This window comes from Ciona robusta, chromosome 10 (genome assembly GCF_009617815.1).
Source record: "Ciona robusta chromosome 10, ASM961781v2".
NCBI lineage: Eukaryota > Metazoa > Chordata > Ascidiacea > Phlebobranchia > Cionidae > Ciona > Ciona robusta.
The window spans coordinates 7,462,413-7,477,845 of NC_143244.1; the positions used below are offsets into that span (position 1 = coordinate 7,462,413).

A 15,433-nucleotide genomic window follows, 5' to 3' on the forward strand; every position below is an offset into this window, starting at 1 on the left:
TTGTCTAAATCATTAGAAAATACCATACCGTTACATACGTGGTAACTCGTTAACGGACATGAGGTGTGTAAAACAAAACACCCGTGTTTAACGACTGTCGTTGATTTGATCAATTCTATTCACATTAAATCTAATACATTGTTTTACAGATCTGGAAAATTAAAACATAAAGATGAAAAGTTTGAAAAAAACAATATTTTAAATGAAATGTGCACTTGTAGGGTGTTCAAAATATAAAAAAGTGACTTTCCGTACACTGCCATGCGAAGACAAGTGACATTTATCTAATATATTTCTTCAAGAAAGTTTTTATTAATTTATTTTTTAATTATTGTATTGACGATGTGTGACGTAACAGCCAGACCCTCGTCACTTGATAAGGTATTTTACATAACGTGGATCAATATATTGATTAAGAATCGAATGGCAATACACTGATTATATGGGTTAAGAGCGGGTTAAACGAAGTTGGTGTCTAATTAATTAATCCGCTTGAACTCTACCATATTATTTTTTATTCAGTTTCGTGGGAACTCTATAACACATGTGTGGGTGCTATATATAAATTGAGATACCACGTATGTAACTTTGTGGGCAATTACGTTACTGTATGCTTGACACTTTAGACAACTCCTTAGTGACCGCTAAGTCGGAGTAATTATCGGTAAGTGCCTTGGAAAAAGAAACATACGCTCACAATGGTTGCATGGAGCTTTGAAATAATTAACATTTATGTAAAAAGAGTCAAAAACATGTAAGTCGTTTATGATCATTTTTATTTGCAAGAATGTTTATTGAAGTAAAGAAATTGATAATAGGATCATGAATCATGAAATGAAGCTCATATATGCTTGAGTAGGGAGAAGACGGGGCACCTTTAGCACATAATATGTAAAAAATGTTCAATGGGAGTCGTGAGGATACTTTAAATGTTTTTTGTTTACTATCAAATTGGAACGAGAAAATGGAATGAAAAGGTGTCCCATCTTCCCCCACCTACAATATAATCTTATGATATTATCCTGTGTGCGTACAAGAATTTAAATAAAAACAAATAAAAAAAGGATAATCGACAAAAATGAAAATGTTAAATTCCAATTTAAATGATTTTTTCTAAACTTGGATTTTTCTTTTTTTGGCAACTAAACCATATTTGTATATTGGGACCCAATCTGTGAGCTTAGAAAATAAAATATAACCTTAGCGCTGAAAAGTAGAATGCAAATTAAAATATTCCACCCTGTTGGAAAAATTCAAGATTGAATTATTTTTATAATGAGAAAGTTCAACCAAAATCAATATTTTTTTTTAAATTAAAAAAAATTCACTTTTAATTTAAATTCCAAATTTTTAAAACTGTATTATAAACATATAGTAGGGTGGGGGGAAGATGGGACACCTTTTCATTCTATTTTCTTGTCTGATTAGGTAGTAAACAAAGAACATTCAAAGAATTATAAAACCGTATCTTCACTCCCATAGACCGCTGTTTATTGTTTAAAACACGATTTAGTACATAGGGATATTATGTGCTAAAGGTGTCCCATCTTCCCTTATCCAAATATATAGTTTATCGAATGCATAGTTAGTTAAAATATTAACACAATGAAAAATATATTTATTTTAAAAATGAATGCGTAAAATAATTTTTAGCGAAAGTCTTTAATTTAAGGAGTTAGTAATGTTTGTGGCGGGCTACACTTGGCAACAGAATAGTGTCAATTTATTTTATGGCAAATTTAAAATATAATAACTTATTTTTATCAGAAGGTAAATCACCATACAGATCTTGCAAGGTTTTATTGCTATTATTATGGCGGTATATCATAAATAAGCATGTTTAATGAATGAGCACGTATCATAGTTAAATATCCACAGACCTACTTCATCTAAATAGTTAGTGAAGGCCGGGCATTTTAAGTTTCTTTGTTTTCTGTTGAAACAAAAAATGTTGTAAGCGGAATTCATATTTCTGTACTTAATTTGCTCTGATTTTTACAAAAAAAAGGTTAAAGTTACATTCACCATACTCACAATAGTTTCTATCATCACATATAATGCTCTCAAATATCTGTTCTAAATTGTGTTTAAAAACACTGTGATTGAACTCCACTATTTGCATTAATTTGTAACTTTTCTACATGGGCGAGGTCCTTGTTTAAGGACACAGGAGTTGGACCATACCCCACCCCAATCACCACAATGGTTTATATCTTACTTTCACTTTTAAGTTCTCAATTTCATCTTTTTGTGAAGCTAATTTATCGTTCATGGAAGCCAGATGTTCGCTCATCAAACTTAACTGGTCTTCGTAGTTTCGTCGAGTTACTGATAGTTCATCCTGGAGGAAAAATATCAAGAATGAAAGTCATTTATCCTTGTGTGAATGTGTGAATGATTGGAAATACTTGTTAAGTTCCCGGAAAAACATATACATCGTATACACCATGTAAAAAGATTAAAATATTATAGTTTTTATTTCATATCCATAAAAGTAATGCATTTTCAGAAGTAGGAAACATTGAAATATCATATATTTTTGTTATCACTTGGAAACGATAGCGAAGATTAAATTAGTTAAAGGACAGTCGATAAAATACGCAAATAAATAGTATAAGAAAGAGCAACATTAAAACATTATGTATTGGTCTAAATGAATAAATGAAGCAAGAAGTGTATTGCTCAAGTATGAATTATAATTCATCCGTAAAGAATTTCGTAAAATATGGTTTGGAAAATTACTCTTTTTAATAATAAATAATATTGTTAGTTCACCTGTAGTTGGGATATTTTCTGCAGACTTGAACTAATTTCATGTTGCATGCTTGATTGCTTGTCTTTTGCCACCCCCAGGTGTTTATGCAACACATTACACTGTGGAGGAAAATATATTATCAAGGAAATGTGCATTTTAAATAGAATTTTAAATAATAAATTAAACAAGTGAAGCTTATCAAATTTTTTGTTGAGCAGATTTTTCAGATTTTTCATACCTGTCTTAAGAAAGCGGAAAAAGAATTTATTTTTATTTAAAAGTTTTTAAAATTGAGCAGAAAAAAGTTTACTAAGCTTATATTTTCCTAATATAGCAGGGTGAGGGAAGACGGCACACCTTAAGCACGTAATATCCAAATATCTTGATCGTGTATTAAACAATTAACAACGGTCAATGAGAGTCGTGAGGATATGGTTTTATAATTTTTAGAATATTTTTGTTTACCACCAAATGTAACGAGAAAATAGAATGAAAAAGTGTTCCATCTTCCCCACCCTACTATATTAACTAGCTGTATCACCTCTGATTCGAAATGTAAAGTCTTAGCTTCAGCGTGTTGCATCTTATATCCCATCTCAGTGATCCTCACAGTAAGATGTTGTTTTATTAAATCTTCAGTTTGGTTGTCACTCTAAAGTTTAGCGTAAAAATATAAAAATAAGTTTTTATAAACGTCAAGTTCAACCTAAAAAATAAGTGTAAACTAAAACAAAATTTTTGAACAAAATTAATATTTTTGAAACTAAAACAATTCAGTTCTCACTTGTATAAGTTGCTCAGAAATTAAATCAGGAGTAAATATTTAAATTTAAATCTTTCCAAAAAATAAACAATATATATTTATAATTACCTTTTCTGGATGAAAAGAATCATTCTGTAGAACACCAAGCTAAAAAATAATTTATTAAATTATAATTAAACAAACATAGGTTAACATGCAAAACGTTTATTTTGTTGCCCCAAATTTGCTGTGCAACCGGAGTTTCTAGTTGTTTTTGCAAATTTTAACTATCTATATTTAAACAACATGCAAGGTGCAACTGTTATATAAGAAAAACTTGGCGCAAATGCTACTTTTTTTGTTATACACCCTTGTTACTTCTGCTACCAGGCATAATGTATATAATATTTAACGGTTTATCTCGTATAAAAAAATGTAGTGTATTTCCGACATTTTCTCATGCCTTTCAGTTAAGAAGTTTTTTATACCAAATAAACCATTGAAAGATTTTTCACAAAGCTGCACACTTGGCAATTTGCAAACAAGGTTCTCAAAATAATAATTTCTTATATTAAAAGAATGCGTAAGAAAACTTTTTTACACCAGATGAGCCATGAAAGTATATTTCCAATGTTCTACAAGCTAACATACCATTGAGACATCGGTTGGGGAAAATGAGACGGACTCGGTCCTTGTTCTCGTTTCTTCCACACCATTTGTTATTGGGGTGTTTGTCGCTTGTACTTTCTATAATTAATAACTAATAAGTTTACAAACTAAACAATATATAAAATAAAACTAATATCTTCCCCAATTTAATGAGCATATTAAATTTTTAAAACACCTGTTGTACCTGATAAAAACACAAACAGAAAAGTAAAATAAAAGAAAAAAGCAGTTTTGAGTAAAAAACATAGAAATATTTTCAAAAATACATTTTTTGATATTGGCATCAATAGTTTATGAAGTATAAAATATATTTCACCATTTTTTCAAGTTTAACTTTCATAAGTTGGGTTTCCAACAACCAATGTTCTTTTTCTTGCTCCAAAGAATGAAGTTTTGAAGAAGTTTTTTCAAGCTGGACGATACAACAAATATATTTTTACGCAAAAGTTTACTTAGATGTATGATTGCAACTCTTAAAAAAACGCAGAGCAACAACAATAACAGCTTTTCTTGGGCATATCTTAATAACACCGGTCACACAAAGAACATAAATTGGTTTTCTGGGTGTTGGGGTAATGGGCCAAATGTGGCGTAAACCGCAGGTCCTTGACAAGGACCTCACCCACAAAGAATAAAAAAATAAAATCTAACCTGTGATAAAAGTTCATCTCTGTTTTCACTCGAACAAACAAAGTTGTGATGATTCTTTATCGCTTCAAGGTAGGGCACAGATTGAGGTAGAGTCGTAACTTTTATGTGGCGCATGTAATCTAATGCGTGACGCTTGACGTCGGCAGAACTTGCCGATGATGACTGAAGTTTCCATACAAAGAAATCTAAACATAAATTAAAATCCATTAATATGACTTTTGTTATTAGGTTTGAAAAGAACATGCTGGGGAATTACAATTTCTTTTCTTTTACCTAGGGTGTTGAAACATATGGTATCACCCCGGTTTCAAAGTTTGAGTGACGCATCACCCAGGCACCCATAACAATACCAACATTCTTAACTTTGTGATTTCTAACTTGAGCTTTATTATTGTGTTCGGAAAGATAAATTAACAAATTAAATATATATATATATTTTTACATATAGTGTAGGGGAAGACGAAATACCTTTTTATTTTATTTCCTCGTCCAATTAGATAGTAAACAAAAACATTCAAAGAATTGTAAAACCGTATACCCACGACTTCCATAGACCGTTGTTAATTGTTTAAACATGATCAGAATAATTAGATATTATGTGCTAAAGGTGTCCCATCTTCCCCCACCCTACTTTACAATTTCTTCCCTTTATACCTTGGTGTTCGTTAAGGAAACCGGACAACCTCGCAAAGTTCGAAGACAAAGAAATCATTGACGAAAGTAATATTTCGTTGGCCGACCGTAATTCATTCGAATTAGTCGTCGTTGGTAATTCGTATTCAAATTCAATCTTACCGTTAAATGCTTTCGATAAATCTGTTTAAAATACTACTTTTTTAAAATGTTGTTTAGTTAAAATATTCTGAAATTTTACCTTTAATTTAACATAAAATACAAAAATACCCAGAAAACAAAGTTTTAAAAAAATATAAAATAAAAGTTTAATTTTTTTTTAAATTTGAAATAAAATTTAAAAAAAAAAACGAAATAAAAGTTAAAAAGTTATAAAAACTTTTGACAAAAGTTAAAAAAAAATGTTGCCTATACCCCCAGTTTTAAATGGAATTACACTTAATATTATTTTTCACCTCTGAAAGTTAAATGTAGATCAGTGAACGCAGATACAAGTTTGCACAAACAACTTTTCAACTTTTCGTTTGACAAATGTAACTTCTCTCCTAAAATAAGGAAAATATAAAAAAGGTTTCCATGAAAATAACTGTGTCGATGAAATAATGAAAATGTATCATTGTCTATACACATACGTCTATAACTAGGTCAATTACATAATGATAAGAGATGCTGCTATCATTGTGACGCATTCTTGGGCAAGACATACTTACAAAAAACTACTCCAAGTCAACAATGGGATAAATGTACAAAAAATACCTTCACAAAGTTGATTACTTAGTAACTTGTGAGCGGACACAAGGTATATTAGGGTGGAGAAGATGGGACACCTTTTCATTCTATTTTCTTATTTCATTTTGTAGTAAACAAAGAACATTCAAAGAATTATAAAACCGTATCCTCACGACTCCCATAGACTGCTGTTAATTGTTTAAAATCTGATCATATTATTTGGGAATTATGTGCTAAAGGTTGCCCGTCTTAACCCACCCTACTATATATTTAATTAAATATAATGTGCAAATGCAATGGAACACCCATGTTATAACTTTTTCCGAAAAGATAAATACCAATGATAAACTTGTTTACCTTTAACAGCAAAGATATGGAAATAAGTGTGAGCTTTGCAAATAGCGGGGAACAATCTTTTATATTGAAGAAGATATTCGTTGTTCTTGGTTTGTAAACTCACTGCACAAATAGATATCTCGCATTCTTCTTTTAAACTAGGGAAAAAAAACATTTTATTCAATTTTAATAACTTAAAATAGAAATATGATATATTCTACCTACAAAATGTTGAAGTTGGCGTAATCGACAACTCTGGCCTAAACCCCAGGTCTCATGGTGTGCCTCACTGTAGGACCTCACCCATATAGAATAGAATTTGCATATACAATGTTTGGGTAACGGGCCAACTCTGGCCTAAATCCCAGGTCCCATGACGTGCCTCACTGTAGGACCTCACCCATATAGAATGTGCATATACAATGTTGGGGTAATGGGCCAACTCTGGCCTAAATCCCAGGTCCCATGGCATGCCTCACTGTAGGACCTCACCCATATGCAATATTGGTTGATTTTGGCCTAAACCTCAAGTCTCATCTCATATAATACTTAAAATTTGTCGCAGCAAAAAACAATGATGAGAACATGAGAGGCAAAAGTGCCAAGCCCAATTATTAAAAAACCAAGATCAAAATCACCATTTTACCTTTTCATTTGGTAAGGACACAACTTCATGAAGAAACTTTTGTATTTAAGAAACGCGCGTTCAATCTGTTTCAAGTCAAACTTGGTTTGCATTGATCTTGGTGTGTTTACAAATACATGAGTGAATGCTTCCAACAATTCTTGGATCAGCTTGGCTTCTTCAGTTAAAAGCTTGGAGAACTGTGTTAATAAAATGATAAAAGTTTGACAGTTGTTGTGGGCTTGTGGCCAGTTTTAGAAAGCTGTAATACTATTCTATATGGGTGGGGGTATTTGTTAAAGGACCTAGGAATTGGGCTAGAGTTGGCTTATTACCTGAACACCCAAGATACTTAATAAGTTTTAACCTTTGCTGAAAATTTCAAGCGCTGCTAAATCCATAATAATACAGTAAACGTTAAACCATGTTGAATTGTATGTAATAAAACTAATTAAGATGTAAATGGAAGAAAAGTGTGCAAATACACATAAAAGTGTGAATAAAAACACTCAGAAATAGCTGAAATGACCACCCGTGTTCCAGCCACAAAAAGATAAAGCAAGTTACATTAATTCATTCAAAATGTTATTGAAAGAAAATTGTGTATAAGAGTACATATAATAACCAAAATACCTTTTAATGTGTTTTAACTATGTTTTATAAATAAGTTTTACCCGGTCGTGCTGCTCAGTTGTTATAAATAACTTAAATATCCAAAACACCTTTTGATTATTTACAGAAGGCTCCTGGTACGATCCATCCACTGGGTACAACAAACATCGCTTGCCCGTAAATTTATGGAAGTTTGACAAAGATTTACAAATGTCGGCCACCAGTTGCTCAGCTTGTTTCAATACGTTGTCAAGTTTTACCTGAAAAGTTTTAAATATCATTTAAAAACAGGGAACCTAAACCATACGATGTCACCCAAGTATTAAAACTAAACACACGTTGCTTCAGAACAGCTCTTACATTGTTGTTATTCGTCTATACAAACATGCTACCCAGTGGCACACCCAGAAGGAAATAAAAGGAAGATAATTTCCAGTCTGCGTAACATGGCGCCGTGTAACGGGGGGCAAGTTAGCCCAGCTGGAAAACGGGCAGAAAATTTGCTACTCCAGACAATCCTAACCTAAATCAATTCTTTTTTATTCAAAATTGCACTAATGACTTTACTTTGTCCAAATCTTACCTCTGCCCTTTTATCATAAGCACAAAGTTGGATTGCATTGTATTCTTGACACTTCGCATCATTGAACACGATGCCTTTGTCAACCATTGTAGTAAGATTCACTTTGTCTTGATTTAGATTCTCGGTGAGTTGGGTGAGTTCCGATATTCTGTGGAAGAATGAAGGAATGCAACTTGTTTATCTTTGCAAAGCGGGGAAACGGCAATCGTTATAACACTGGTGTTCTGTTTCATACACCTCGTGCCCACTTACAAGTTACCTCGCATGTAACTTATTTATCCTCGCAGGGCAGGGCAATGACAGTTGTTTTAACAAGGGTGTTCTGTTCATAAACCTCATGCCCGCTTACTGGTTACCTTGTATGTAGCTTGTTAAGCCTTGCGGGCAGGGTATGCTTTCGAGTTACCACAAATGTAAGTTTGAAGGTGCTTATTTTTTTTCTGTTAAGCAATATGGACAATTTATAAAACTGCGTTGGAGCACCAAATGTGTAAAGCTACCATATATAGTAGATATAGAAACACAACCGTTATAAATATATCAATAACGTACTGTTTGGTTGATTGGGTTTTCAAAGCATTCAATTCTTCCTTGCAAGTTTGCAGTTTTTCTTTCAACGTTAAGTTCTCTCGTTCTAATTTCTCTTTCATCTGAAAAAGGAAAACAGGAATACAATTATATATATTATATTTATATAGGTGTGTGTGTGTTTTTCAAAACAAGTAAGACATTACAGCACAAGTATTCTATTCTATATGGTTGAGGTCCTACAGCATGCCATTGGTCCTGTGATTTAGACCAAAGTTGGTCCATTACCCCAACATTGTATATGCACATTCTATTCTATATGGGTAAGATCTTACAGCGAAACACGCCATTGGACCTGAAATACCAGAGTTGACCCAACATGAGTATATTATCCCACCCACCGCATTATAACTTGTGGTAACCCCCTCCAAACCCTCAGTAGCGACTCGAGCTTCACGTAAAGCAACTTCAACTCGTTCGTTTAAACTTTCTTCAAGTTGTTTCGTCTTCATGTCAAAGTCTTGAACCTTATAATTCATACATCAATAACATTACTGTTTAGGGTTAAATTAATTTGTTTTCAATAATGCTGCTGTTCACTGGAGCAAGCCATGAAATGAAGCTCAAAGCTAAGGCTGCACAAGGCCTTACTACAGTGAAAGACGACAGCTTTTTCGTGCCACTATATTCAGAGTCGTATTGGAGTTTACAAAACTCACCTTTTTATGCAGCATTTCATTCTCTATGATTTTATTATTAAGGTCTTCATCCAGCACGCTGTTAACAGGTGGATTGGAAGTTTCTCCTGGAACCTTTCAATTAAATATAAACAGCAATTAGAATTAGAACTGGTTACGCCTTGAAAAATATTAGTTTTAAGAACCCAGTTTATATATTACACTGTCATAGCAGAAAGAGCAATGGAATATAAAAACAAGTATTAACAATAAAATAGTTTGCTGATAAAATGCTTGTGACTTCTTTAATATTCTGGCAACCCCACCTTTTAACACAGTTAAGTTAATCAATCCACAAAGTTACATACGTGGTAACTCATAAGCTGGAACGAGGTGTATGAAACAGAACACCTGTGTTATAACGACTTTCGTTGCCCCACCATGTAAGGATAAAAGAGTTACATACGTGGTAACACATAAGCTGGAACGAGGTGTATATAACAGAACACCTGTGTTATAACGACTGTCAATGCCTCACCATGCGAGGATAAACAAGTTACATTCACCCACTATCCCACCTTTCCCCTTTTAACCCGATTAAGCTGATCAAGTTCAAGTTGCAGAAGTTCGACCCTTCGTTGCATTTGTTGGCTGCGGAAGTTGGTGCTTTCAATCTCTTGTTGGGATCGACGTATCGCTTGCTCTTTGCTTTGGAGAAGATCCTGGAACAAATATGAATAAATGTAACTTATTTATTCTAGCGTCACGGGAAAACGAAAATCGTTATACCACGAGCGTTTTGTTTCATACACCTTCAAAGACCACAATCCAAATGCAACCATGCCTATAACTTAAGCCCTTAACCATAACCCAAATAGAAAACAAATGTTCATAAACAAAAATAAAACTTTTACTCAAAAATGTATTAATAAAAGCCTTTACGGTTTGATGCTAAGCAAATAAAAATAAATTGTTGTTACATAGAGCCTTTATAACAAGACTGACCTGCATATCTGTAGCAGTGGCTTGCGATTCAATTACGCTCTTTTTGAGAACCTGGTTTTGAGCTTTCAACTAAAACAAAATCAAACAATAAGCAAACATACAATTCAATATATATACAAAACACTAAGCCATAACTTATATTATACGTATGAGCGATAGAGCGCATACATATCCACAAATGAACGCTAGATAACCAGGCCAAGAAGCATAATAGCATATTACAGTAAACTAAATTAATAATCTCTTTATTTAAATCAATGACATTAGCCATTATTATGTATTTACTTTATAATATATATATATATACAACACATGAACCTACCTTGGCGTACTCGTGAGCCAATCTTTGATATTTTACCGTTAAATCAGCCATGATGGAAAATTAAATAAACTTGTTTGTGGATGGTATACAACTATACACCATGCAGGTGCTTCATAAACAATTATTCAATAATTAGTTTAGTTTTATATGTTGCTGTTATACCTAACCTAGAAACAAGTTACTGTTTCAGACTTTGAGTGACCAATATAGAATTACAGTGGCCAAAATTAGTGATAAACCAAACAGAAGAAATGTCGAAAGGAAAAAGTAAGGTTAAAAGAAGAAGATGAACTTTAATTTTATATATCATTGGACAAATATTCTGGTGGCTTATCTAAACTTGCTGTAGTTTCGATATTTGCCGCATATTTTACACAAGCTGTTTCATTGAATCGCATAACAGCTGTGTCATTAAAAACATCATCTTGTTTGCTCCAAACAGGCAACAAAACTTCTTCCATTAAATCCCATTCATTAACTAAGCTTAAAAATTTATAGGTTTTGTGTAATTTACGATTAACACTACGCTCATAGATAGAATTAAATGAGTTGCCTATGATTGTCATGTCATTTAATCTATTATGACACCAGTTACTCCATAATAGATTATTATACAACCATTTATCACAATGTATCATGAAATATAAAGTCCTAACGTCAGTTTTTCGTTTCCCCTCTGCATTTTCATTTAAAACACAAAATCCCATTTGTTTTATTAAATTTTTGTCCGCTGAATTCCAAACTGGGTCGAAGCAAAAACATTTAACATCGGATTTAAGTTTTAAATTTGTGGAACTTATCTCTTGCAGTTGCGTATGAATATATAACGGCCAGGAACTAATTTCACAGCATTTTGGTGCAGAAAGCATGATATGAATTATATACAACAATGCTAGCTGATAACGAGATATATTTGAACTTGAAGGACTTCCTATTCCATAACACACAACTTCGCAAATATTTGTTGAGCCACTTCCAATCAAGTTCTCATACAAAACTTTGACAAATTCTTCAAAATTTTGAGATTTCTTCAGTGTAATTAATGAGTTGATAAAATCATTAATGGTATCTTTATCAGAAATATTTGTTTCTTCAATTTTTTGTGACTTGTTCAAAATACATTCATTGCCCCATTTTTTCACTTGTCTGAATCTATGTTTCTTAGAAACAGTTTTCCATTCATTTTCCATAATTCGTATTTACCATTTGTCAACACTGTTTAAAATCGTTTGAGCAACACTTTTTACTTCACACAAATTCCACATTCGCAGTTTGCCTAACTATTTAGAAAGCTACAAAAAAATAAATAAAACGTAATGACAACCTAAATGCCATAGGTGAATGACATATACCTACTTCACTTACCGAAACTTAACTTAAATAAATAACTACTTCATCCTAATATATCAGTAAATGTGTATATAACTTTGCCCTAATCGACCAATTTTTTTGCATCTATGAACCAACTATTTTTCCGCGGAAAATGGTGCGTCCGACTCCCGCCAACAAACTTCTCAAATCCCAATACGATACATATGGCTACCGAACTGACCGGCTATTTCGACAATATTAAATCAGGCAGAGATGCACAACACAAAATAAATGGTAAAAATTAGTAAGTTCAAACCTAAAAATAGATTAAATTAATAAATACCCGTTTAAGTCAGGTATTACTAATTACAGCCTCTTGCGTTACAGCGCCATCGTCCGACGCAGTGGTATAGACTTAACGATTAGCGCGCTCGTTGCATTACGATTGTCGTTGCCCTGCAATACACAGATAAATCAGTTGCATTCATTCATATAGTCAGCAATGATGTTTATCTAACAAACACTAAATTCATGGTTAGTTATGCCGTCGGAAATAAATTTTCTATGTTGTTCTGTTTTTCCTACAAAATATGTCGGTATTCTATTTACTATACCGGTATTGTTTACCAAGCAGATATAAGCTAAGATAGTTTTTGAATTGATTCTATTCTTAACCGTTGGGGCGTGTTATTTGAGGTCGGCAGAGAATATTTAAGTCGTAACGCAATGGTGTGTACGACACCTTTAAAAGCAACAGTTCAGTTTAACATATTTATGGCTTAATAGAAAAATATTTGTTAGATTACAGTTAATGGTAAAGCGTTTGAAATGGCTGCGTTTTTACGATTAGGCGCGAGAAAAATGTTCCTCATACCTCTGTGGTTATCAACGGTTTTCTGTATTTATTGTTTATACGATATAACATGGGGATCGACCGCCTTTATAGCAAGATTGAAAAGTGAAAACAGGACCAAGATTTTAATATATTCTGAGATATTACCGTATATTGTGCGAAAACGTTTAAAGGCAGGATTCAACAGCAAACAGGTATAGTAATGGAGCAGTGTATTTACACGAAGGTATATTACTACCATAAAGAATGGCGTTGTTTAATATCTGTGAGTACTAATATTGCCTGCTTAGCCTAACGTATGGAAATTGAATAATATTGGCAATGTAATCTAAAATATCTTATCTATTGCATTTGTTTAAATTTAACTGGTCAGTCTAAACAGCGTTTTTTTCTAATTATTTACGTTTAATTCTATGGCATGATTGTCCTATATACGTTTTAGTGGACACACGTTTGATAGATTAACCGTTAAGTGCCTGGTAAGGACACAACCACCTAGACTGGTAGCAGCATTGAGTTTCGAAGGCATTGTCTCTTTGTATTATTAATAACCATTGCAATATTCCAGTGTTCCAATTGTATCTTGGTCGAGGGAAAAGTGACGTACGATACTCGTGTATTTGACGCAATCGTCTTTATGTTTAACCGAGTAAATCTCAATGACCCGATCTTTCAAAGGTATTTTCGTATTCTTAGTCCTTAAACATAGGTTACCTAGGGTGGGGCGAGATGGGACATGTTTTAATTCTCTTTTCTCGTCCCATTTGGTAATAAACAAAGAATACTTACAGAATTATATCTTTATCACGACTCTATAAAAGAGCGTTGTTTATTAGTAAAAACACGCTTAGGGAATATTGGATATGATGTGCTAACGGTATATATTCTATACCTTACACTGCTATATTTGAAATTCTATATATATGTGACCTACGTTTGGAAAACTGGATCGGCAGATTTAGTAGACTTTGTAAACTATTCGTCGCACGCCAATTATAAAATTTGACTTCACTTACCACATACAGACGCAGAGAAGATCAAATTTATGTTTGGTATTCCCCTGAGTCGACACCAAACGTCCGAAACTTTCATAATATTTCTATGGAAAATTACGAAGACGTATTCAATCTAACGATGACGTATCGAAGAGACTCTGACGTATTTAATCCGTACGGAACTCTTCCGTCGATTAAAAAATCATTGCTCGAACAACATGATTCGTTATCAAGTGATGCCTTGGATAAAGTTGTCACTAATAAGGTAGGAATTACGAATAAATGTCAGTTATTAATATACCTTTTTTGGTATGGCTGATAATTTGGACAACTCATTAGTGACCACTGGGTTGAAAATTACGGTTAAGTTTCTTGCGCAAGGAGAAGATATGCCAACAACGCCAGTATTGAGCCCCGAATCCAGTGCCCTTTGGTTAAAATGCGAGCCCCTATAACGACTGCGACAACGACGCCAACAAAGCTATCTTGTATATATTGTTATTGTAATATTATCTTATTATTTGACATGAAGAAGAATGGAATAATTTGGGTTGCGAGTAATTGTGGGGTGACATCGGGTGCTAAGATGAGAATGAAGATCGTTGAAGATTTGAAAAGAAGTCAAGTTGGTTGGATGTTGGATGTATATGGATTATGTGGAGACGGGAAGACATTCACTCAAGATCGTTCAGGATTTAATAACATGAACGAATTAATCAAATCATATAAGTTTTACTTGGCGTTTGAAAATTCCTATCATTGTCGTGATTATATCACGGAGAAGTTCTGGGAGAACTCGCTTCTTAATGCTGTGGTTCCTGTTGTGTGGGGACCAACACGGGAAGATGTGATGACCGTTGCTCCGCCGCATTCGTTCATTCACGTTGAAGATTTTAAGAACATTTCAGACTTGGCGGATTATTTGTTATATTTAGACAGGAACGATACGGCGTATCGAGAATATTTTAATTGGTGGTTTGAACCTACAGAAGACATAGAAGAACCAGTCGCTCTTTGTAAACTCTGCTTAATGTATGAAAGCAGAAAGCGCCGACCAAGTTCTATCAAGAATCTGAAACACCTGTTTTATGATCGTGAAAACGAAGAATGTTTAACGAACGGGAACAATACTTAAGTTAGCAACATAATTTGAATATGATATTTGTTTTGCGTTCGTTTTAATTTAAATGATTACTTCTTCTAACGTTGTATTTTAGTAACTGTTTATTTTTTGGCGCTGAACAAATTATTAGTGATAACTGGGAGCGTACGCTTTAAATGATTAAAGCAGAACACAAAATCTGTTATTCCCTCAGTAAAGACGCAAGTACCGCCGCTTTGAGGCTATTACTATAACTTTCAGTAGCGAGCAGCGATTGATTCCAAATATTAATCGCGAGATGTCGC

At 33.3% G+C, this 15,433-nt stretch overlaps 3 protein-coding genes across 5 annotated transcripts; 1 reads left to right on the forward strand and 2 right to left on the reverse strand.

Annotated features, from left to right (window-relative positions):
* Window positions 1–755: 755 nt before the first annotated feature.
* Window positions 756–11,065, reverse strand: LOC149730359 (protein phosphatase 1 regulatory subunit 21-like). 2 transcript variants are annotated; one of them, XM_089887323.1, is made up of 20 exons: window positions 10,868–11,065; window positions 10,546–10,614; window positions 10,119–10,262; window positions 9,583–9,675; window positions 9,265–9,390; window positions 8,888–8,985; window positions 8,336–8,483; window positions 7,863–8,012; window positions 7,162–7,340; window positions 6,537–6,673; window positions 5,906–5,995; window positions 5,472–5,633; window positions 4,818–5,002; window positions 4,483–4,578; window positions 4,149–4,244; window positions 3,627–3,665; window positions 3,297–3,407; window positions 2,776–2,874; window positions 2,219–2,341; window positions 756–1,933 (listed from the first exon to the last, which is right to left on the reverse strand). In XM_089887323.1, the coding sequence occupies exons 1-20, from the start codon at window positions 10,916–10,918 to the stop codon at window positions 1,898–1,900; spliced, it is 2,232 nt and encodes a 743-aa protein (XP_089743449.1). In that variant the 5' UTR covers window positions 10,919–11,065; the 3' UTR covers window positions 756–1,897. The 2 variants fall into 2 exon arrangements, with proteins under 2 accessions (XP_089743449.1, XP_089743448.1); XM_089887322.1 differs by having other exon boundaries at window positions 7,815–8,012.
* On the reverse strand, window positions 11,035–12,302 carry LOC149730360 (SRR1-like protein). The gene has a single exon (XM_089887333.1). The coding sequence runs from the start codon at window positions 12,055–12,057 to the stop codon at window positions 11,167–11,169; it is 891 nt and encodes a 296-aa protein (XP_089743459.1). The 5' UTR covers window positions 12,058–12,302; the 3' UTR covers window positions 11,035–11,166.
* Window positions 12,303–12,929: 627 nt separating this feature from the next.
* Window positions 12,930–15,326, forward strand: LOC149730361 (core alpha-(1,3)-fucosyltransferase-like). Of its 2 annotated transcripts, none has more exons than XM_089887332.1 (4): window positions 12,930–13,225; window positions 13,600–13,709; window positions 14,057–14,291; window positions 14,562–15,326. In XM_089887332.1, the coding sequence occupies exons 1-4, from the start codon at window positions 13,007–13,009 to the stop codon at window positions 15,159–15,161; spliced, it is 1,164 nt and encodes a 387-aa protein (XP_089743458.1). In that variant the 5' UTR covers window positions 12,930–13,006; the 3' UTR covers window positions 15,162–15,326. The 2 variants fall into 2 exon arrangements, with proteins under 2 accessions (XP_089743458.1, XP_089743457.1); XM_089887331.1 differs by having other exon boundaries at window positions 12,934–13,225; window positions 14,559–15,326.
* The last annotated feature ends 107 nt before the right edge of the window (window positions 15,327–15,433 follow it).